The following is a 23764-nucleotide window of genomic DNA, read 5'->3' as shown; positions in this document are numbered from 1 at the left end:
TTCTTGTTACAGCTCTTTGAAGGATGTTTGGAACATTAATGTGAATATTTTATAATTGCTTATATTTTCATGTCTTTGTATCTTGTTTTTCTACTTAGATTGTAAATTCACTGGAGGTGGGGATCAAGATTTATGTCTTCTTCTGTAATTAGCATCTCCTTGCAATTTCCTATATGTAGAAACTACTTAGTAAATACCTGATTCAGAGGGACAGCAAATGAGAAGTATTCATTTGTTGTGGAGTTAGAATGGTCTGTTTTGTTCATTTTGATGGAACTGGAGGAGATCTTGTTAAGTGAATAAGCCAGGCACAGAAAACCAAACATCACATGTTCTCACTCATTTAAGGAAACTAAAAATATGGGTCTTAAAGAAGACCAGAGTGCAACAGTGGTCCCTGGAGACTGTGAAGGGTAGGGGAGAAGGATGGAGAGAGGCTAGACAGTAGGTACCAAGCTGTAGTTAGATAGGAGGAATTAGTGCCCGTGTTCTCTAGCACCATGCAGTAACCATTGTCTTCCGTAATTTATGACGTATTTCAGAATAACTGGAAGATTTCAGAATTCTTCAAAATACAGAAACAATAAATGTTTGAAGAAACAAAAATGCTAACTCCCTTATTTGATAATTACACATTACAAATATACATATCAAATTATCATCTCAGTATTCCACAGATATATATAAATACTATGTGCCAATTTAAAAAAAATAAAGAAAGAATCTTCACACGATAGAGTAATGGTAAGGTAAACCTTGAGAATTATGCAAGTCTCTCTGGAAATCATGATTACTCTTACTGTGAGATACGTTCACATCTGGGAAGGCTGCTCATACGCTGCTTGTAACGGGACTGTTATCATTAAGAGCAAATAGGAATGTGAGGCTCTAAATATGGACCTTAATCATGGTTTGCTTGGATTTTGTTGGACAAGCCTTCCCTAAGGAAAGGAGGGCGTGTAAAACTCTGAAAGTGGGTGAAAGTCACTTTATTTCTTAGCCTACAGGGCATTTTACTACGAGAAAAGCACCGTGATGGCCATGAGCGTCCCAGGTCCCATGGGAAACCACTTAACTTCTAGTGCCATTGATCTTTGCACCAAGAGATCTTACTTAAGCACTGAGACGTCTTTCCCTTTTGTAGGTGAAGGATTAGCCCAGCCAAAATTTTGAAGCAGGCCAAGGTTTCTCTGACAGCCTTATTACTATGACATACTGTTCCCCAGCTGCTTCCTCTAAAGCCCCCGGTGCAATGTGTGTTTTTCCCTTTGGCCTTAAGACCATTCTCTTCCAGCCCGTGATAAATCCCAAAGTTAGAAGTTCAATGTGTCTTCACTTTTCTTGCCTTTCAGCTACTATTCCATTCACTCAGTGCAGGTGCTCACAGCTACCAGACAGGAGGAAAGCAATCTGATTAAACTCATTTAAATGAGCATAAGAAAGATCAAACTGCCCTCTTAGCCTTCGAAAAGATGTTTTTGTTTCTTTCAAAGGCTTCTTTTTAGGATTAAATTAATTTCTTATTGGTATAAATTCAAAACAGTGTGAAAGAGTAAGTTGCTTGAAATTAGATAGGCTTGGGGAAGATATTTTTAATACTACTATTTATTAAATATTTCTTAGGGTCTGGTCAGTACAACACTCAGTATTCGTTACCCCATTTAATCCCATCAATGAACTCAAGGTCCTCCTGTCTCAGCCTCCAGAGCCGCTGGGATTACAGGCATCCTCCACCACCCCCAGCTCAGATTCTTTTCTATATAAGGCACTTACTACACAGGAAAGGAAAATGGCATCTTTCATAGGAGTTTTGGTTAGCCAGGCTCATTACACAACTGTGTGACATCTGAGAGATCTCACCAACTGTTGTCAGCTAGGACTGGTATTTCATCATGATTTTATCCCAGGTGATAAATGGCGTTGACGTAATTCTGGATGAGGGACTAGAGATCCGGGCAGCAGCTTGTATTGAGACCATCTGGCAGATAGCAGGGCCTTGCCTTGCCTTGTCTTTATGTGAGGGACCTTTTTATTCAACAAACATTTGAGTGCCTGCTATGTAAATAACACTGCTAGGGTTTAGTCCACAGTGCCTCACAAACACCACCTTTGTAGTAGTTGTTGGGCTATAATGTGAATGAAGCCTTAGCAAAGGTTTAGTGCTAAAGCGTGTAATTGGTCTGATGGCTCGTATTTCCTTCCTAACTTTGCAGCTGCAATCTATTGTGAAGAGCCAAGTGGTCCAGAGGGTTAGATGTTATGGATCACGATAAGATGTCAGGAGTCATCTCTGGGGTTAGGGAGGGCAACTCCCTAGCAGGGCAGTTCTCACCCACTGCCCTTCTCTCCCTGCCACTCTACCCTTCTTGACTGGTCTGCCTCTTACTCAATGACTGTTATTCATCAGGAGTCGAATCTCAGTGATAGGAGCAAAGGCTGGCATGACTGAAGAAGGTGTGTAGCCTGGGATGATGACGGTTCCCTCTGTACATCTGTGAGCTGATTGATTTATCATTTCTCCAGCTGCCCATCTCCACATCAGACAGCTGATAAGCAGAGGCGAGGGACATGGACTCATTTTGGTGTGTGTGTGTGCCCTAAGTCACAGTAATTACTATTCTTGACTCAGCTCTTACTAGAAGTTTCTTAATGGACATCATGAACCTCGTTATCATTACTAGAAGCCTTCTGCATATGTTCACTTTTGAATTACAAGTTTATTCAAATTAATAACTCAGAAATTGGACTTTCTTTAAGAGGCCCTTCACCTGTTGAAATAAAGATTGGGAAACCTTAGAAAAGCTGTTTAGAATTTCTAAATATTCTAAAGTACTTTTTTAAAAAATATTAAGTCTCTTTCCACTATTACAATAAAGACCCAGCCTTGGGCTGGGGATGTGGCTCAAGCGGTAGCGCGCTCGCCTGGCATGCGTGCGGCCCAGGCTCGATCCTCAGCACCACATACAAAGATGTTGTGTCTGCCAAAAAATAAAAAATAAATATTAAAAATTCAAAAAAAAAAAAAAAAAGACCCAGCCTTAAGGTTTTGAAATCAGTGGCATTTAAAACAGATCTACAGTAAACTGGTAAAGGTGCCTTTTGCAATCCCAGTTTTCTTTCAGATTTCAAATGCAAATATTTGAAAGTCAAGTACGGTAATCTGGTTTCAAAGGAAACTCAGAAGCAAGGGAACTAATGGGAGCCATATGCTCCCCCCACACCAAGGGTGCTGTGGTCTTGCGGAGAGAGTGTAGGAAAGGAATACGTGTCCGTTTCAAACAGCTCTTTAAAAAACATTGTAGTAGACCTTCTGTTAAAAGAACCAGACAGCATCTATACATAAAATTGGGGTTAACAAATTGAATTAAATTGTAAAACACAAGATTTGTCTGATGCTGTGCATCAGAGAAACTGTTCACTTAACTGTAACCTCAGAGAGCTTATGATTTCCCCAAGCTCAAGGGCATTTAAGATAAAACTTGGCGAGTCGGTAGGTTCTATGAATAGTGTGTTGAAAGGAGTAGAGTTGTATTGTCTGTGTGGCCTCCATGCACTTTACAGACAGGGGTGACCATTTTTATGAGGAGTCACAGTATCAACTCCATGCAGTAATTTTATTAGAATCTATAATTTTTACTTGAATGTTAATTTTGGCAGTATGGAGATCAAAAGAGTCATGTTTGTCCTGAGGAACAAAGCTGAATAAGATTTTGAATTAGAAAGAAGCCTTTATTATAAGGGAAAAAATAATAGCTAGTATAGTTAGCCATTTCTTTTAATTTTCAGCTCAAATGAGATTAAAATATTTTCCCCAAAAAACATGGAAATAGAACTGGACACAAGTACCTTATTATGATTTTCTGCCAGAATTCTGCTGCATTGATTCAGGATCATGGGACTTTGGAGTTTGAAGGAATCTTTGAAATAATTTCATCCAAACCCTCATTTTACAGATGAGGAAATGGGCACAGAGTGGGTAATTGTATTTTTTTTTTAAGATTCTGGGTTCTTATCAGCATATCTCTTGCATGCTTTCTTATATTGGGAATTTCTCAATTATAATTTAGTACCGTTTCAGGATCATATTTGTAACCAGGTTGTTTTGGTATATGAACTTCATTAGAGTCAGAGGTTCAGCAAAGATTATAGATTAACATTTACCGTGAAAAACAGTACCTAAAAATAAACAGGAAAACAACATAATTAATACTGAATGCAAACTTGGGGTGGGGGTAAAGCACAGATTAGTGAAAGAAGGCTAAGATGGAAGATGGATGTTGGGGTGCCTTCAAGAATGTCATTTATTATGATACAGTTCACTTGGGAAAATTATGGCTTTCCTTTTCTTACATAGTTACATGAAGATGAATACTTCAAGATGAAATAGACTTTTTGCTTTTTTTTAGTAGGTATCTTTTGGAAAGATGGATCTCATCCCAGAGGGAATGAATGTTCATTACCATGGAAGTCACATCTTAAGAGTTGTGTTATTCTCCCTCCAATGCAAAGGTTGGGAGTACAGAGAACCTGAATTCATGACTGAAAAGGACAAAAATAGCATTCATAGAATACAGTACTTTTTCTAAACCCACATTTAGGATGATATAGGAATAATTTTGGAATTTGAGTGCCTACAAGTATTTGATACATAATAGCCATTCAGGTATTTCTTGAAAGGATAAATTATGTGCTAGATTAAAAAAAATAAAAATTGCAACTAAAATAACTGGCCAAATGCTCAAAGGGAAAATAGATGTAGGGGTTTAAGTAGTAAAAATGGATGTGCCAGATAATATTTCCCCAGGTAGAAATGACTAGCTGTAGATAATGAGGCAGAGCAAGTTGGCATCTGCAGGATTTCCACTTGTTGTCTCAGGCCCTCGTCTGCAGTTGTGTGAACAGAGGTAGCTGTCATCAGTTTGGTCTCTACAGTTACTCCAGAGGGATTTTCTCAAGTAAATAGGTCATGTGATTCCTCTATATCACAACATGGGTGGTGTCCTATGATCATCAAAACTAAGATCTAAGCCTCCTGGTCTGCCAAGATCTGGCCTCAGCTTTTCTTTGCACCTTACCATCAGCCTGCTCTAGCTGAGCCCCCAGCACGCACAGCTCCTCAGGCTCAGCATGCTGCTGCATGCTGTGCATGCCCTCTCTCCTTCCTCTCGTGGAGGGATCCATCTTTCACTCCACTCATGACCCACCCCAATAATTATCTTGCTCCTCATGCAGATCAGCTGCCAAAGCACTTTACCGGAAAGCAGTGTCCAAATTTTCAGTGACCTGTTTTAAACATTAAATGCTCTTAAAACCTAAATTTAGCTGGGCGTGGCACATGACTATAATCCCAGCAGCTCTAAAGACTCAGGCAGGAGAACGGCAAAGTCTAGGCCAATCTCAGCAGTTTAGCAAGTCCCTAAGCAACCGAGTGGATCCTGTCTCTAAATAAAAACATAGCCAGGCAGAGTGGCGCGTGCCTGTAATTCCAGTGGCTCAGGAGGCTGAGGCAGGAGGATCTCGAGTTCAAAGCCGGCTTCAGCAACTTAGTGAGGCCCTAAGCAACTCAGTGTTGCTGGGCATGTGGCTCAGTGCTAACTGACCCTGAGTTCAATCCCTGGTATCAAAAATAAACAAACAAATAAATACATATAAAAGGGGATGGGAGCATAGCTCAGTGGTTAAGCACTCCTGGGTTCAATCCCCAGTACCAAAAAAATGTAAGTTCACTTCCTAGTGTTGTATTTTCATGTCCTTTCTGCACTCTTAAGTCCACTTAGAAGTTTATTGAATGCTTACTTAGTACAAAGCACTGTGTTTGGTGTTATCTGAATTAGCCTAGATTTAGCAAATGTCCCCCGAGGACTGTACTTACATGGATGTTTGTAAGAAAATAAAGCTAAAATAAAACATATTTGCTCCAATTTTTTTAGTGCAGTAGCACAGAATGAGAACAGTTTAGAAAGACTTCATTAGCCTACAAAGTACCTATGAGCTTGTAGTTAGCTTTATGAGTGTGTTCAGAACTCATCCTAACATTAGAAAAATCCATTCTAAAAATTATTGACAGTAAGTTATAATTAATAATTCATGCAAAATGCTGTAAATTGGTAATTTCCTAGATTATGCTGACCAAAGTTATTGTAGCAGTATTTACAGTCTCTTATTTGAAGAAATAAAAGTGATCTAGTTATTGGAAGAATTTTCTATTAGCACATTTAAGATGACTAGTTGGTTCATTAAATAGGTTTGTATAAGATCCACAGAAAATCTTGATAAACTTGCATGTGTTACATGTCGAGAGATACCTATGATTTCTTTAATATGGATTTTTAATACATGTTCTAAATCTTACTCAACTTTTTTTTTTCTGTGGTAACTACTGTGTTTGGGAAACTATTGATGAAATGAATCTGGGAGAGTCTTAAAAATTGCCTGGTTAAGTATATTTGGTGTCCAGTGTCAGTACTGCTTTATTGTCAGAACCAGGAAATGTGGCGATCATATCCTTGTCATGGAGCTTACATGCTAGTGGGAGAGACAGATGGAAAAATAGTAAACACATGCATACACACACACATTCAGAGAATGGACACAGTGCACCACCACACCAGGCCACACCACTTCTTTTAAAAGGTTGAAATACATGGTTCTGGGCAGTGGCAAACTTAGATAGTGGTCAAGAAAGGGCTCCGTCCCAGAACTGCAGACATGGTTGCATGATGGAGTACTCGCCTAGCATGTGCAAGGTCCTGGGTTCAATCCCCCGTACTACAGAAACATCATGAGGACATGATGTTTCACCTGAGACCTAAAGAAGGAGAAGGAGCCAATCCTGACAAGGTCTGTCTGAGGAACATCCCAGGCTAAGAGCACAAAAATTAAAAAGGCTTTGCCTGAGTTCAGAAAAAGCCTGGTATGTTCAAAGAAGAGAGGAGGTTGTGCGCATGGGATGGGAAGGGAGATGGTGTGCAGACAGGTGTCCCAGATGAACAGATGCAGACCCTGCAGACCCTTGCAGGTCTAGTGAGGAGTTCCGATTTCCCTCCACAGGCAGTAGGCAGTCACTGGAAGGTTATATGCAGGAGAGTGGCCTGTTTTATGTTTTCCCAAGAGGACCCTGGCTGCTCTGTGTCAGGAGCAGGAAGGAAGGCTGGGCATCACTGAGACATTGTCACCAGCCAGTTTGGAGTTGAGGTGCCAGTGGACAGGGTCGGGGGTTGTTAACCCTGGAGATGGAATAGAGGGAACAGGTCCAGGAAGATTTGGATGTAGAGGAGATAGGATTGCTGATGGAGGAGGGGGATGGGAAGGAGGTAGAAAATAAGTCCTCATGATGGAGTATAAAAACAAGATGACATGGAGGTATTTAAGCATCCAAATTCCATTTTCGTTCTATACCCTGAGTTCAAAGTTATTGCATGTATTCATAATTATAACGAAGCTGAGCTTTTCCAGAGCACATGCGATTCTGACACACTGAAAGCATGCTGCTTCTTATGGTTGGCTGCTGTACATGAACAGAAATTAACCAAGAAGATGCACTGAAACTAAGCAAATAGTTTCAGCCAAAAACACAAGGACTTGCATGATGTAACGTGTTAATTTTGCTAATCATCATTTCCTTTTTTAAAGAGAAATTTCCTCTTGCAACCCATACACAATCAGGAAATCTTTCAACCTGCTTATTTCAATCACAGGGTATAGAAGAAAGATGGAATTTGGATGCTTAAATATCTCCATGTCATCTTGTTTTTATACTCCATCAGAAGAAATTATTTTCTAGGTCCTCGCCTTTGCTAAGGATGACTTTGGTCTCAAGATCCTCCTATCTCAGCCTCATGAGCCACTGGGATTACAGGTGTGCACCACCACACCAGGCCACACCAATTCTTTTAAAAGGTTGAAATACATGGTTCTGGGCAGTGGCAAACCTGCCCACTCAGATGGGCCTGACCCACATGATAATGTCATTTTTTGAATCTTCAGTGTGAATTGAGCTTTCCCAGTCATTGAGCAAAGCTCACATCCTCAGTAACAGCCCCAAATTCTATGTGATAGTTTCCATCTGCTGTTCTCCCACCAAATACTGTAGGACTTTTGCAGAGGGCTTCTCTTTGTCACACTTACGTCTCAGAAGTCTGTGAGTTCTAAGTTAGATCAGTTCTGGTTTCTGCTGATTTTTATCTTCGTGGACCTTCTCCTTTTCTGAATTTGGGCATTTCTCTCTTCCTTTGGCCATTGAAACAGTGTACTATTCCTCTTCTCATATCCGTCTTGCAGAGAGTGGAGCCACAACAGAGCTGGTGGAGCCTCCTGTGACACAGGGAAGGGGAAAGAGCTGGGCTTGGCAGGGGTTCAGACCTCAAACTTGAACACTGTCCTACTGCCCTGTCTGATGCACGTGCTGGAATATCCCCACAAATGGTGATCTCCAACTCTGTCACCTGGTTTTGTCCATCAAACCATTTTCCTTCTAGTCCATCCAAGCAGGTTCTGGTTCTCCCAGAGGACCACTGTACAGTCCTCCAAGCAAGGGGTTGTGGTTATGCACAGCTTTAAGTGACAGTGAAGACGGTGATCTGGTCCATCCTAGAGCACCCACAATCTCACCCTGCTTTCAGTTCTGGCCAGCCACAGTAGCTTGTGACATGAGAAATCATGCTTAAAAAGCAAAAAGGGAGAGCTCATGTAAATACATGTGGGAGATAAGATAGGAACTCATAGATATGTATGCTGCTCCTTCCTTCCTTCCTTCCTTCCTTCCTTCCTTCCTTCCTTCGATTGAACACTCAGGGATACTTGTCAGGAGCACTCGACCACTGAGCCACATCCCCAGCCCTATTTTGTATTTTATTTAGAGACAGGGTCTCACTGAGTTGCTTAGCACCTCATTTCTGCTGAGGCTGGTTTTGAACTCATGATTCTCCTGCCTCAGCCCTCTCAGCTGCCACCTTCCTTCTACAGGACTTCTTTTCAATTGACATCTTAGAGAACCTCAAAGAATAAACCAGGAGGCACTCAGGTGTCAGGAGCAGACTCCCCTGCTCCCCTAACATCCCCCTTTGCTGGGGTTACTCCTGCCCCCTGAAATCTCAAAGAAAATTCTGGGGATCCCTGGAGCATTCCTTGACAATCACCACACTATGGTGTAAAAATTTTTTAAATGAAGATGGATATTTGCATTGCAGGTCGACACCTCTTTTAAGAGTCACCATCCGTGGCCTCTTTGATACAGGGTCTTCAGCGTCTCCTGCTCTCATTACTTCTTTTGGGGGTCATATGCATGCAGGAGGCCACAGTCTCCTAGTGCATTATTATCTGCTCTGTCTTGCTCTCTCCGGGCGTCATCCATATGGCGCCCACACATGTTTCTGCTGTTCCATCTGCTTTTGTCATTCCTTAAGTTCCTCCCATGGCTCACCATTCCTCATAGGAGGAAGGCCCCCAGTGCTCCGCTCTCCCCTCTTAGTTTTATTCATGTCCCTGTCTGCCTTGTCTGCTCCTCCCCAGAAAACACCTGCTTATAGCTCCTACCAGCACCAAGGCCTCCCCACCTCCCAGCTCCAGGAACCCTCCTACTCCTTAGTACTGGATTCATATTGCACATACTTAGATATAACTTTACAACTTCCTGTTTTGTTTTTATTTGTGTGTGTGTGTGTGTGTTTTGTTTTGTTTTGGAAATGCTGGGGGTTGAACCCAGGGCCTTGTACATGCTAGGCAAGTGTTCTACCACTGAGCTACATCCCTGGCACAACTTCCTACCTTTGAGCCTCATCTCACTCCCAGCCTTTCTCTTCCCACCTTTCTCTCTCTGCTCTGAGTAGTCTTCTGTTGTGCCCCTGTCAATTAGAATTGTGACCTTTGACCTACTGTCTGTCTCCTCCACTTAAATGGAAACCACAGACAGGGATGTTTGTGGGGAGGGAGCCTACTCACTTTCTATCTGCAGCTCCCAGGCCCCAACAGATGTGTGACCCATAAAGGCACTCAGCATTTGAATGAATGAATCATCAAGTTACCACGGATGCATTTGGGAAGACGGGAATGGCAGTTATTAAATAAATCAGCTCCAAGTTAATAAAAACATAAATCATTCTTCAAAGTCTCACTGCTGCAAGACTTTCAGGACTCTGTCTATTCAAATGAGATCTCAGGTTCTTAAAAGGAAAGTTTTATTTGTTGATACTTCAGGAGCTTCCACCATGTGTGGAAGTCCCACCATCCGAGTGGAATTGGCTGTGGCCATAACCAGTTGCAGCGTTCAGAGCTGATAGTATTCATAATTCATAATCCAAGGGATAGAGGGTAGTGGTGGCAGGCATGTATGTGTGAAGGTGTGTGTGTGACAAATGACTGGGTGTTTTAATGAACCGCTCACTTGAAAATTGTCTTTCTGCAGGTGATGTATCACCAATCAGTATGTCTCCCATCAGTCAATCTCAGTTTATTCCACTCGGGGAAATCCTCTGCTTGGCGATATCGGCAATGAACTCGGCAAGAAAACCTGTCACCCAAGAAGCACTGATGGAACACCTGACAACTTGTTTTCCAGGTAATGAGAAACAAACAGAGCACTTGCCAAATGGATATGTGTGCTGGTGGCTGTTGGACTTCAAAGGGATCATTCTTGTCACGTTTAGCTATAATGGGGCGGGGGGGGGGGGCACTTCACCAAAACTACCCAGAAGCCTTTCTTCCTTCTGTCATTAAAAGTCAAGGCACCTGAGTTACATCAAAAATAAGTTCACTGCTTCAGCTCTGATTGTCTTTAATTGGCACTGAGCAAAAAGAAAATTAAATCAGAATCCATAAAGAACCGGCAAAAATGACCAGGATTCTATTCAATCTTTGCCATCCAACCTTTCTTAAGTCCGTGAACATGAGTGTTCAAAGGGCTAGTTCAGAATAACCCCAAATTTTCATCCAAAGTAATTAAACTACAGAAAGAGTAATATTCAGAGTAAACATATTTCACAAGTTCATTTCATGGCTTGGTGAGCTTTAAGAAAGTATTATTTGGTAAGTTAGTTAAGATTTCGTTTTAAAAGAAAAATACAAATATTTGCTTTTCTCCTAAATATTATAAAGATGAAGGCAATAACCCAGGGGCTATAGGAACCACATTGATACTTCCAAGTTGAGAAGATGTCAGGAATGGTAATAAGCTAAAGAATGGATGCCTCATCTCAACACAGCCCACGTCTCAGCTCCAGTGTATTGTTACCACTCCACCTGCAAGGCACAGAATCCTGCCAGAGTAGCCAAATTTAATTTTTCAGAAGAACTGGAAATTCATTTTATGTGAAATCCCTAAATTTCCTTAAATGCTACAATTTGTGTGTTTGTGTGTGTGTGTATGTTCAAGTATACATACACACACACAAACACAAAAATTGTATATATCCCAGCAACAGGTGGGTCAAGTAAAATACATTTTGGGGCTACCAGAATCTGTTCCTAGGTTGAAATGGAAATTATATTAAAAATGAATGAGTGCTCTATGTGGTGGTGCACACCTGTGATTCTAGCAACTCAGGAGGCTGAGGCAGGAGGATTGCAAGTTCAAAGCCAGCCACCAGCCTCAGCAACTTAGCAAGAGCCTGGCTTAAGAAAAAAAAAAAAAGAATGCTTGATAGATGATAGATTGTTCATTCTGCTTAGAAGAGACCTTGGTAAATATAAGCTATGAGAATGCTGGATAACAAATGATACAGAGCATCAGGGGCCTATAGCAATGACTGCTTATTTATCTCCTTTATCTGTGGGTTCCCCAGTAGTCAGCTAATTCAGCTGAGGCCTAACAGAGTGGTCATGCTCTACCTGTACCCCATCCTTTTTAGAAAAGAGGCAAGCAGAGGCTCACTTTGCTGGTAGGGATGGCAGAAGCACAAAAACACAGGTCCTTGGTACAAGAGTTCCTCAACCCTTTGATCTCACTCTGTTAGCATTGCATGCCCCAAAGCAAACCTGACCATTCCCAAAGTAAAGGTGTGGGGAAGTGTACCCCACACAGGTGGAAGGTTGGAAGTGCCAACTCTAAGCGAAATAGTAATCTACGTGACCACACTGGGTTTCCTGAGAGAAACTTTAAATTTCTCTCCTAGTGATTCTTCCTTCATTTTCGATTATCTGAGTAATATATTTCGATATTATATGTAATGTTTAAAAACTCTAATATGAACCCACCCTTGCAACCTATAAATTATCTTAAATGTTGTAATATTTTATTTTCTCTGAATTTTCTTCACTATCTGATTGTTTCTTTTCGTAAACTTGCAGACAGAACTTTTTCTTTCAGTAGTAAGATAAGCAAAATCCCAGGGGACAGTGTCTCAGAGGGGACAGATGCTGTTGGCAGATTCTGTGCTTTTGTGAAGGATGGCCCTTCTTTCTGCCTGATTCCTGGGTAGCCACTTGTTATCAAACAACCCAGCAGCTTTTGAATCCCTTGCGTTTTTATATAGCTTCATGGGAGATCATATAGATTTTTCAGAATTTGGCTACTCAACTTCCCGTTTCTGAAAAGAAAGAGAAAGAACACAGAGTCAGCATGTAATGGTAAAATGCTCATCACCAGAAGCAGCTGGTAACAGTATCACTAAGTTGAAGTACCTCATAGAGAAATCCATAGATTATCTGTACTTAAAAGAATAAGTGCTTTGCTAACCTTTTTGGTGGATGAACAGAAATCCCAAGGCCTTGGTCTTCAGAGGAACTGAGAGGAGCTAACTAAACTTTCTCTGTGACACTGGTGACTGTTGACCGGCTCCAGAAGTTTGGAAGGACACCGTTTAAACTAGAGTCTAGGTCAGGGGTTTACAAACTATGGCCTGCAAGCCTAGTGCAGCCCACCACCTGTATCTGTAAATAAAGCTAAACTGGAACTCAGCCGTGCCCGCTGAACAGTGTATTGGCTTTGGCTCCCCATACTGCACTGTCAGAGTTGAGTAGTTGGAACACAGATCATATAGCTCCCAAAACCTAACATATGTGCTATCTGGCTCTTTACAGAAAAAGTTTGCCAATCCCAGGCTTAGGACATAATGACAATTATTTAAAATTTTGTTCAGCAATAGTTCCAAATTTTAAACTAGTATTTCATTAAAAAATGAGATATTGTATCCTGCCTGCCTTTTTATTCTTTCTTACCTCCTTCCTCCATTCTTTTCTTTCCCTCCTTTGATTTTTTTTTTTTTTTTTTTTTGGCCTTTCTTTTGCTTGTCACTTAAGTGACATCAGAACAAAACACTTTCAAAAACTCAACATTGTTAGTTTTTTTTTCTGCTTGAAAAATGGTTTTTTAATGACAGTACTTACTATCATATTTATATTTTTGTTTTTAAAGGTAAGAGTATTTATTTTTAATGCCTTATTATTTGAAGATGAAGTTTAATTAAATATGAAAATATTTGAATTCTCATATTTAGCACATGGTTAATAAGTATAAAGAATAGTCTAGAATTGGGGCCTTTGTTCCTGTTGTGGAATCCATATTATAAAGAGTTTTCAGTGAAAGTTCTTCTAGTAAAGAATGTATGATATACCGAAAAAAATCTTATCACCTTTTATATAGGTTGAATTTTTTGAAATCCAATTCAACAACTTTTATATACCAGTCTCCATTACAGAATTCAAGAATATTTCTTAAAAGGTTTAAAAAGGATATATACTTGCTTCTCACATTTCGCAGGGAAAGGGGGATTAAACCCCGGGGAACTTATCCACTGATTAACATCCCCAGCCCTTTTTATTTTTTATTTTGAGACAGGGTCTTGCTAAGTTGCTGGGGCTAACTTCAAACTTGTGACCCTCCTATCTCATTTTCCCAGGTAGCTGGAGTACAGGTGTGCACCAACACACCCTACTTCTTATATTTTTAAAGACCTTCTCATCCATTCATGCAGAATGAATGATTGTTTAAATTGTTAGAATTGAATCCTTCTGGGAGGACAGCTGGCCTTGAACAAAATGCAGTTAGAACTATCAGGCTGGTTATGGGGTTCATGTTCATTTTTAAATATATGTTTTTGCTTTGGAAGATGTAAAGGTGTGGAAAGGAGATAAGTCAGGTTTCAGCTCTGTTAGTATGCAAAGCTTATCCTTGTTCTTTAAGCCCTCAAAATTTGAAGTCATGATGGACTTTAGGAGTAGAATCCGAAAGTGATGGAATACACAGACATTCCTCACCGCCACCACTCTCCAAGTGAGCCCTACAGATTCCTGGTAGAACTCAAGATTTCATGACAATTGAAAATGTCCGTCATGATACAGGGGCTTAATAATAAAATAATAATAATAGGTATCAGCAATTTTCAGTTAAATCTTTGAAAATTCAAGGTAGAAGTATAGAAAATGGATGGAGAGAAAAGAATGTTTATGGTTTCTTTTTCTTTCCAAGTAAACATGATTTGATTTATGAACCGAAAATCCAAAACAAAAAGCAGAGGTGCAAATGCTCTATGGAATTCTTTCTTATCTCTTCTTTTGGAACAACCAGAGAACTTGTTCTTAACGGTAAGTAAAGATGACTGCATTGTAATCATGATTCTCTATAGTTTCATGAGTTTTCTAAGATCATTATTTAAAAGGCCTGTACCATTAACCAGCCCATTCTATAAAAATTCAATTCTTGTTTTAAAGTAATGGCTGTTCTTATGAATCACACCTCAGCTTTCCTTTAGTAGCAGTCATAGTAAATTAGTCAATCATGAGTTCTAAGACCATTGAAGATACAGTCAGTTTTAAACATGGGTTTGTTCTTTTAATTTCTGGTGCCAATAACTACACTATTCTTGACACTCCAGTATGGCTACTGTGTATTCTCCTCTCAGGAGTAGCATTCTGTGTGAATGAAGTCTTCTTTCAGTTATCTGTTAGAAGGCCCTAATAGTTAATAGAGAGTAGAAATTCTTTTAAAAATGGTTACCTGTAACCATTTTGTTGTTGTTTTCATTTTATGACGGTGCTCAAAAATTGCATGTGTATGGTTTAGGTTATACACTAATAAAATTAAAATGTATTTATATTTTGTATAGAAAGTACCACAAAAATTTTAAATAACAACTTTTATTTTATCAGTCTTAAAATCATTTGTACAAAATAACCAATGTACATTGGTCAGAAGTTATGCATTATCCCAATAGCTTGGAAGGCTGAGGCAGGAGGATCACAAGTTCAAAACCAGCCTCAGCAAAATTGAAGCACTAATCAACTCTAATAAAATACAAAATAGGGCTGGGGATGTGGCTCAGTGATTCTAGTACCCCTGAGTTTGATCCCTGGTATCCCTCCCTCACCCCGCAAAAAGTTAAGCATTAGATTAGGGCTGGGAATGCAGCTTAGTAATAGTGTGCTTGCCTAACATGGGCAAGGCCCTACATATGAAAAATAAATAAAAAGAGTAAAACATTAGATTAAAAGGAAACTATGCAACTCAAAAATGAAATAATTATGTCACTCAGTACATTATCCATGAACAGTGTTATCTTTTTTTACCTTGGTCACTAAGGATGCCTTCTAAGGAGGAAGGAGGATGACATAAATGTGTGTGTATGTGTGTGTTATATCATACTTGTAGACTCTGAGAATTCCAGACCATTTCTAATATTTTTATATCCTACTTCATAGTTTTGGAAGGATTGGAGGATCCTAAGCCTCTCAGGTCACCCAGCTGTTCTAGGTTGCTACACAACATTCTTGGAAGGTAATGTGGGATTTCGTGGATCCTGACCCAAAGTTTAAGACCAATACTAAGTAGTATTGGTTGAGCATTCACTATATGTCAGTCACTGTTCTACAGGCACCAAATTCAGACTAACAGCGCCAGGAATGTAGGTACCATTATTATCCACATTTTGATAACAATAAACAGAAACTCTAAGAAGTTATGTTGCCAGCTGCACTAATGTTACCAACTGCACTGATTTTCTAGGGCTGCTTAACAAAAGTTTATCATCCTAGAGTTGAAGGCCAGATTTCCAAAATCAAGATGTCAGCAGGTTGGTTGGTCATTCTGAAGTCTATGAGGAAAGAATCTGTTTCAGGGATCTGTCCTTGGCTTGTGGATGGCCAACTTCTACCAGTGTCTCTTTATATTATTTTCTCCCTTTATATTATTGTCTCTGTGTCTACATTTCCCCTTTTCAGAAGGACATCAGTTATTTATTACAGCCCATCCTGATGATCTTATTTGAACTTGAATACAGTTGCAAAGATCCTATCTACAAAAACAAAGGTCATCTTAGGAGGCGTTACCACACTTAGAATTTCAAAACATGAATCTGGGGTAGTGGCGTTAGTCAACTTCCTATTATAACAAATACCTGAGATAATTGACTTGGAAGGGGCTCACTTTGGCGCACAGCTTTAGAGGTTTCGGCCCATAATCGTTTGACCTCATTACTTGTAGCCCTGTACTGAGGCAGCACTTGGCAGGACCACTTAATGGAGCAAAACTGCTCGCCTCATGATCAGAAAGAGAGAGGGGAGGCAGAAGTCCCACAGTCCTCTTCAAGGCCACACTTCCAATGACCTAAAGACTTCCCATTAGGCTCCAGAGCTTAAAGGTTCTATGACATTCCCAGAGCACTAATCTGGAGACTGAATCTTTAACACGTGGGCCTCTGAGACATTCCAGACACAAACTATGACAGTGGGTGAGGGAAGCGGGGTGAGGTGCGTGAGTCAGCCTTTAACACCAGCTATCAGTGATAGAGCTGGGCTTTCCATCCAGGAGTCTGGCCCCAGGACCCAAGCTTTCAGTCTCCACATTACACCGCCTTAACCATGTTTGGTTGACAATGTGAAATTGCCATTTTGTGGGTCAGACACGGTTGAATATTGGCAGTTATTCATATGATTCTACCTGACCTGTTTCTAAATTATATCATTCAGATCAATTTTATAAGTAATCACCCTTTATGTGATGAGGACTACAGAATACCCAGGAAATAAAGTAAATGGACTATAGCCTGATGAATTTATACTCTCTGAAGGATTTATACTCTTGATTCTGCCTCTTAAGGTGGAGAAGACATAAACATGCACACAAAACCCCTTGAAAACATTATTAGTCATTATACAAAGAAGCATCTATCATTTTTATTCCTAGTGTTTCTATTCTAGAAAAGCAGGGGGTTTGGGACTTAGTGATCAACCTGATAGTCTTTGCTTTTACAAGTGTGTTTATTCGGGCCCACTGGTTAGAAACTAGAAGAAATACCTCCACCTGCTGACTTATGACTAAAAGGAGAATGTTCTCACCTGACTTTGACCAGTGCACCAGTCAATATTGAAGGTGTTGATGATTGCAAAATTAGAGATCATATCAGAAATAGGGATCAAGTCTAATTGTCCTTTTATATAACTCATAAAGTTAAGTAAACTTAATCTTTTTTTAAAAAAGGAGTATATGAAGTAGTTCTAATGTGTAGCCTCTATATATGTTATATTTGTTTTTCATATCAAGATAGCTGTTTTAACCTTTCTTCCCTAGCTACTTTTACTGAAGATGACTTTTCTGTAAGTTGATATCACATTATGTAAAACTTTTCATTTTCCTCTCACTTTCATGATTGAGTTCAGTGAAGATTTGTATTGACAGTTGCAACCTAGCTGGGCAAGGTGGCACATGCCTGTAATTCCAGCGACTTGGGAAGCTGAGGCAGGAGGATTGCATGTTCAAAACCAGCCTCAGCAGTTTGGTGAGGCCCTAAGCAACTTAGTGAGACCCTGTCACAAAATTTAAAAAAAAAAAAAGAAGAAAGAAAGGGCTGGGGATGTGGCTTATTGGTTAAGTGCCCCTGGGTCCAGTCCCTGGTGCATCCCTAGCCCTCTTCGAGCTTTTATATTTTCTCAGTCCATAGGAAGTAATAGCAATAGACATTATCAGAGGAGACTAAGATGCACACTAAACCTAATGGCCAGCCTCGTCTTGTTCCCACTTACACGCCCTGAGCTGATACTTGGAAGCTTGCTATTACTAATAAGATTCTGAAAATCAGGAATCGGCAACACGTGCCTGCTTCACTCTCACAAGTGTTGTTCATTTGCTTTTTGGTTTTAGGTGTTCCAACTCCAAGCCAAGAAATCCTGCGGCACACGTTGAACACCCTGGTACGGGAGAGGAAGATCTATCCCACTCCGGATGGCTATTTCATTGTGACCCCACAGACTTACTTCATAACTCCTTCCCTCATAAGAACTAACAGTAAATGGTACCATTTGGACGAGAGGATACCTGACAGGTCTCAGTGTACCTCTCCACAACCTGGAACCATAACGCCCTCTGCCTCAGGCTGTGTCAGGGAAAGGACATTGCCCAGAAACCACTGCGACTCTTGCCACTGCTGCCGAGAAGACATGCACAGCATGCACGCATCCACTCTGCAGAGGAAATCTGCCAAGGACTGCAAAGACCCTTACTGCCCTCCTTCTCTGTGCCAGGTGCCACCCACTGAAAAGAGCAAAAGTACTGTAAATTTTTCTTATAAGACAGAAACTCTCTCGAAACCTAAAGATAGTGAAAAGCAGTCCAAAAAATTCGGGCTCAAGTTATTCCGGCTAAGTTTTAAGAAAGACAAGACCAAACAGCTGGCCAACTTTTCTGCCCAGTTTCCTCCAGAGGAGTGGCCGCTGCGCGACGAAGACACGCCCACTACCATCCCTCGGGAAGTGGAGATGGAGATCATTCGGCGGATAAACCCGGACTTGACTGTGGAAAATGTCATGAGGCACACTGCACTAATGAAGAAACTTGAAGAAGAGAAAGCGCATAGGAGTAAAGCAGGATCCTCTGCCCACCACAGCGGAAGAAGTAAAAAGAGCAGGACGCATCGAAAGTCCCATGGGAAGTCTCGGTCACACAGCAAGACGCGGGTGTCCAAAGGAGACCCTTCCGACGGTTCGCATCTGGACATTCCTGGTGAAAGAGAGTATGACTTTTGTGACCCTCTGACCAGGGCGCCCAGGGAGGGCTGCTTCATCATCGAGCACAAAGGCGACAACTTCATCATGCACAGTAACACGAACGTGATTGAGTCCCATTTCCCCATGACACCAGAATGGGATGTGTCCGGCGAATTGGCCAAAAGGAGAACTGAGATGCCTTTTCCTGAACCTTCCAGGGGAAGCTCGCACTCCAAAGTGCACCGAAGCCACAGCCATACCCAGGACCGAAGGTCCAGGAATGAGAGACCCAGCAAAGCCAAGGAGAGGTCCAGATCCATGGATAACTCCAAAGGCCCCCTGGGCGCTTCTTCTCTAGGCACACCCGAAGACCTGGCCGAAGGCTGTAGCCAGGACGACCAGACCCCCAGCCAGTCCTACATCGACGACAGTACTTTAAGGCCTGCTCAGGCTGTTGGTCATCAAAGGGCTCTCCTTTCATCCGCAAGCTATAAAGAGGTATGTATTCCAGAAATAGTTGGTGGCAGCAAGGAGCCTTCCAGTGCTTGTAGCCTCTTGGAGCCAGGCAAACCGCCCGAGAGTTTGCCACCCTACGGGGAACTCAGCACCTGTCCAACCAAAACAGCCGCTGATGACTATTTCCAGTGCAACACTTCTAGTGAGACGGTACTCACCGCACCGTCGCCTCTGGGGAAGAATAAGGAGGACCATGCCACTCTGACCCTGGCAGAAGGCGTGAAAAAGCTGTCTCCCTCTGATAGGCAGGCCCCGCATTCCTCCAGGGAACCTGTCAGCCACAAGGAGGAGTCACCAAAAGGGTCAGGGGGGGGCCCTGCTGCTTCGGGTGGAGTGGCTGAAGGCATTGCCAACGGACGCCTGGTCCAGCACCACGGTGCAGAACCCAGCAGCCTGGACAAGAGGAAAGAGATATTCAGCAAAGACACACTGTTCAAGCCTCTTCACAGCACCTTGTCTGTAAACAGCTATCACAAGTCAAGCCTGTCCCTCCTCAAATCGCACCCGAAGACCCCTGCTGACACATTGCCAGGCCGATGCGAGAAACTGGAACCGTCCCTGGGGACCTCGGCAGCACAAGCCATGCCAGCTTCCCAGCGTCAGCAGGAGTCTGGAGGGAACCAGGAAGCCTCTTTTGACTATTACAATGTCTCCGATGACGACGACTCTGAGGAAGGGGCAAACAAAAACGCTGAGGAGGAGAAAAATAGAGATGATGTAGGCACCATGCAGTGGCTTCTTGAGAGGGAGAAGGAAAGAGACTTGCAGAGGAAGTTTGAGAAGAACCTCACCCTCCTCACCCCAAAAGAAACCGACAGCAGCAGCAACCAGAGAGCCACCCATTCAGCCCGGCTCGACAGCATGGATAGCAGCAGCATCACCGTGGACAGTGGATTCAACTCCCCACGGTAGGGAGAGGGGTCTGCACACACACCCCCACTGGGGCCTGGGGCTTTATGCAGATAACTTGAGAAGTTTCTGATCTCACAGTCTCGCTTCTGTGAATGAGGGCTAAGAGTTGTGTGTGTTGTGTTGTTAATAGCCTGTTTCTGACTTCTTTTTCAGGAATTGAAAAAAAAAATGTTTCTGCAGCTGTAGAGATCACCAATCTGGACTGGTGGGTTGGCTCCTTCCCTCAGACTTGCATCAGTCTGGTCTAAGACCAGCACTTCCCAGTATTTCTTCTATTCCTGTTGCCATCATGCTAAAGAAAAGGGTTTTTTTGTTGTTGTTGTTGTTTTTTAACAAGTCCTTCAGAAATAATAACTTTTTGAAGAGTGAATAGTCAATGGGGAACAGGGATGGGGAGTCACCTGATGCTAAGGTAGGGGTCCCTCTAGTGAAAATATTAATCACAGACCTCAAAACCTTTCCAGAGGACCTGGAATCTTGCTGCATTGCAATCCCACTTTGTGTGCAGCCTGCCCACTTACTCATGCACCTTCCTGCCTCTGCCCTCTTGTCTACAAAGAAATGGAAACATGTTCCTCTCACAGAAAGGTCGGGGGCCTGTGCTCCAGTAAATCAAGACATGCACCTGTGCTTTTACTTCTCTTCCTGCAGAATTGATACAACCCATTTAGGCACTGTCGTCACAGTCACTTCCTTTTGTAGGTTTTGTTAATTCAGAAGAGTTGATAACTGAGAGTATAATGCCTGATGGTCATGTCCAAAGCACTGAAGTGGTTCAGGAGTTACAAAAGCAAACTGAGGAGTCTAGATAACTTCCTTTTTTTCCTCCTTAACTCTTTCTTCTCCTTAAAAGGGCAACTTGGGTCCTAAATCTCCTTCTAAATTCTACTCCAGATTGGTGACTCTGAGATGCAGAAATACTTTGAAGAGACTGACATTCCTCATCAGCTGTGATTCCCAAGATCTTACAGTACTTATAATTTTTAATAAGTACCCAGATATGATTATGGACTTCATATCTTTATTTTAATTATTAAGAATTAAAATTAATTCTGTTGTGATCATTTTGCCATTTCTCTGGATACTTTGGGGATAGAGCATCCCAAAGTCAGAACTGGGAATCATTAATCTGTTTGTCCCATATTAGGCCTTTGTTATTTCTTAAAAGGGCTATTTCTTGATGATTATAATAATAGTTATTATTATTATGGTCATGTGAACTTTTTGCAAGTTAACATGTGTAAGTCTAATGTCCAAACAGACCATACAGATGGCATGCTGGTTAAAGTGGGTGGGAGACCAAGAGTCCCAGGTCTCCTCTACCTGTCCCTTGAGGATCCTTGAGAAAACACAGCCATCACACCGAGTCTTTAAATCACTGGCGTATTTAGTGACTTTTCTAAGAAATTGTTTTTGCTAAATCATTTTTTATCCAAAACCAAATTTTCATGTATTCTCCAATTTATTTTCTCTAATCTTTTCTACCTATTTTCCTATTCTCCTCTTTTTTTTCTCTTGAAAAATTTTATGTAGTGGGTACCAGATATGCATAATTAAAGGTCTGTAGTCTGTGGCAAAAGCTCAAAGTCATTGCTTATTGAAGGCATGTCTTATGCCCCTGTATCTTTGTGTTCCCCTATTGCTTATGACGTAGACTCTACCGCCTGGTGCTTTTCATACTACAGTTTCAGACTCTTCATGTTGCCCTCTTGACCCCTAGACTTCCACATGCAGAGGTCATTGCTAAGGATACATCAGGAGTAGTTTAGTGGATTCTAATATAAAACCCTACTACTACATAATATTGAAAGTTTTTGTTTGTTTAGGTGTTAACAGAAGTATTCAGGAAATAACCAAATGAGTATCTCTGCATAATCTAGTATCTCAAAACTTGGAGTGCAGACTGTAGGATTTTTTAAATAACATTCAAAAGTTAAATGCTTTGTTGTAGTAAAGTTTGTTATAAGGAGACTGCCTTCACATATTAGTCACATGTCTATCTATGCTTCACTATAGGAACAAATAGATTTTTCCATAAATTTCATGCAGTTAGAGAACCTACAGAACAATTCCTAATTTTACCCCTTTCAGATTTAATATCATTTGGTTAGAAGCCAGATAACAAACTTCATTTCTATATGCCTTGATAAAGTCACTAGGTTACCTTTTTAATGCATGAGGATGTGCAAGAGAATTTTTGATTTACAGGGTTTTCAACATGAGTAGTGTTGTAGCTAAGTAACATTATCATGCTGATACCTTCCCATTGCTGAGACATGGGAATCTTTAGTGGGCTGTTCATTCAGATCTTTGAGTAAAATATTTCACTAAGCAACTAAGATGCAAGCAAGCAAGATGAGTTTTCCCTATACGTAAAGGTTTTAGTCCTGACCCATCAGTCCTGTCCAGCCACATTTCCAAAATGTTTTAGTCCAATCTACTGGAAATTAAAAATGTTGAAAAAATAAAGAGATCAGAAACTTGATCTATACTATGAGGTCTTGTAATAAAAATGAAAAATTTTGACATGAAAAGCCTGCTACTTCCATAGCTAAGGCCAAAAAAATGGTTGAACAACACAATATGAAAATAAGAGACCATGTATGGCAAGAGACATGTGCTAGAGCAGCCTAGGGCCAAGGGAACACGTGCCAGTAGAAGGATGAACAACACAGCTACTTAGTTCACTTCTCCGACTTATTCCTGGAATTTTTATTTTTAAGGTTGCATTCCATTAGCTCCCGCTAAAAAATAATTAAATTTATTGATAACAGTTCATTTCTGTTAACTTTTTATCATCATATCCTGAGACCTCAGTATGAATGTCATAGTCTGTACTCATTATTAAATATATTCTTTACAGAAGCTGGAATACTACCTATATTTATCACTATTAATACGTTGTAGTGGTCAAAGGCATCTTATAGCAGAGACAGCTCCCCACTTAGGTGATGTTAGGGATGAAGAGGAAAGGAAAGACCTCCCCACCATAGTATGTGGACCTGTAGACTAGCTGGAGCAGGCTTACAAGCTAAGGAGGTTCTTACAGCCACTCTGAGGACCTTGAACATGAAGGATTTACTCAGTTCTCCTCAATCAGACTCAGTCATCTTCATTGCTGTTATTGCCCTACATGTTTGAAATGTTAAATGTTATACATCGCTTAAGCAATGAAATAGGTTCAAGGATTTCTAATTTAGAAAAAATTGTTAGAAAAAAATGAGAGAAATAAAGCTTTTTAGCCTCTATTCTATAAGAATCCTCTAAAAAAGAAAATATTTCTACCAAAGGAAAGCAGAAATGAATGTAAACTTGATAAATAAATGGGGAAAAAACCCTAAGGTCCTTTGTCAGAAAATATATTTTAACTAAAGTGTCAAAATTTGACACAGAGGTATACAGTGTTGAAAAAGAATTTTATCCCCAT

The 23764-nt window shown here is 41.0% G+C and overlaps 1 protein-coding gene across 9 annotated transcripts in view; it reads left to right on the top strand.

Annotated features, from left to right (window-relative positions):
- Stox2 (storkhead box 2) overlaps positions 1–23764 on the top strand; it is a 221719-nt gene that overhangs the window by 191023 nt on the left and 6932 nt on the right. For 7 of the 9 annotated variants that reach the window (XM_046419055.2, XM_058571186.1, XM_058571189.1 and 4 more), the window contains 2 exons: positions 10403–10555; positions 18068–20333. In XM_046419055.2, the coding sequence (XP_046275011.1) occupies positions 10403–10555; positions 18068–20333 (2419 nt within the window). Of the gene's footprint in view, positions 1–10402; positions 10556–14401; positions 14518–18067; positions 20334–20490; positions 20543–23764 lie in introns of all 9 variants that reach the window. The other 2 variants (XM_046419060.2, XM_046419056.2) reach the window with 2 other exon arrangements.

Source organism: Marmota monax, unplaced genomic scaffold (genome assembly GCF_021218885.2).
Source record: "Marmota monax isolate L192 unplaced genomic scaffold, Marmota_monax_Labrador192_F-V1.1 WCK01_AAM20220418_F8-fsc00113, whole genome shotgun sequence".
Lineage (NCBI taxonomy): Eukaryota > Metazoa > Chordata > Mammalia > Rodentia > Sciuridae > Marmota > Marmota monax.
The sequence above is the reverse complement of the archived record's forward strand: the minus strand, read 5'-3'. Positions and strand labels throughout refer to the sequence as shown.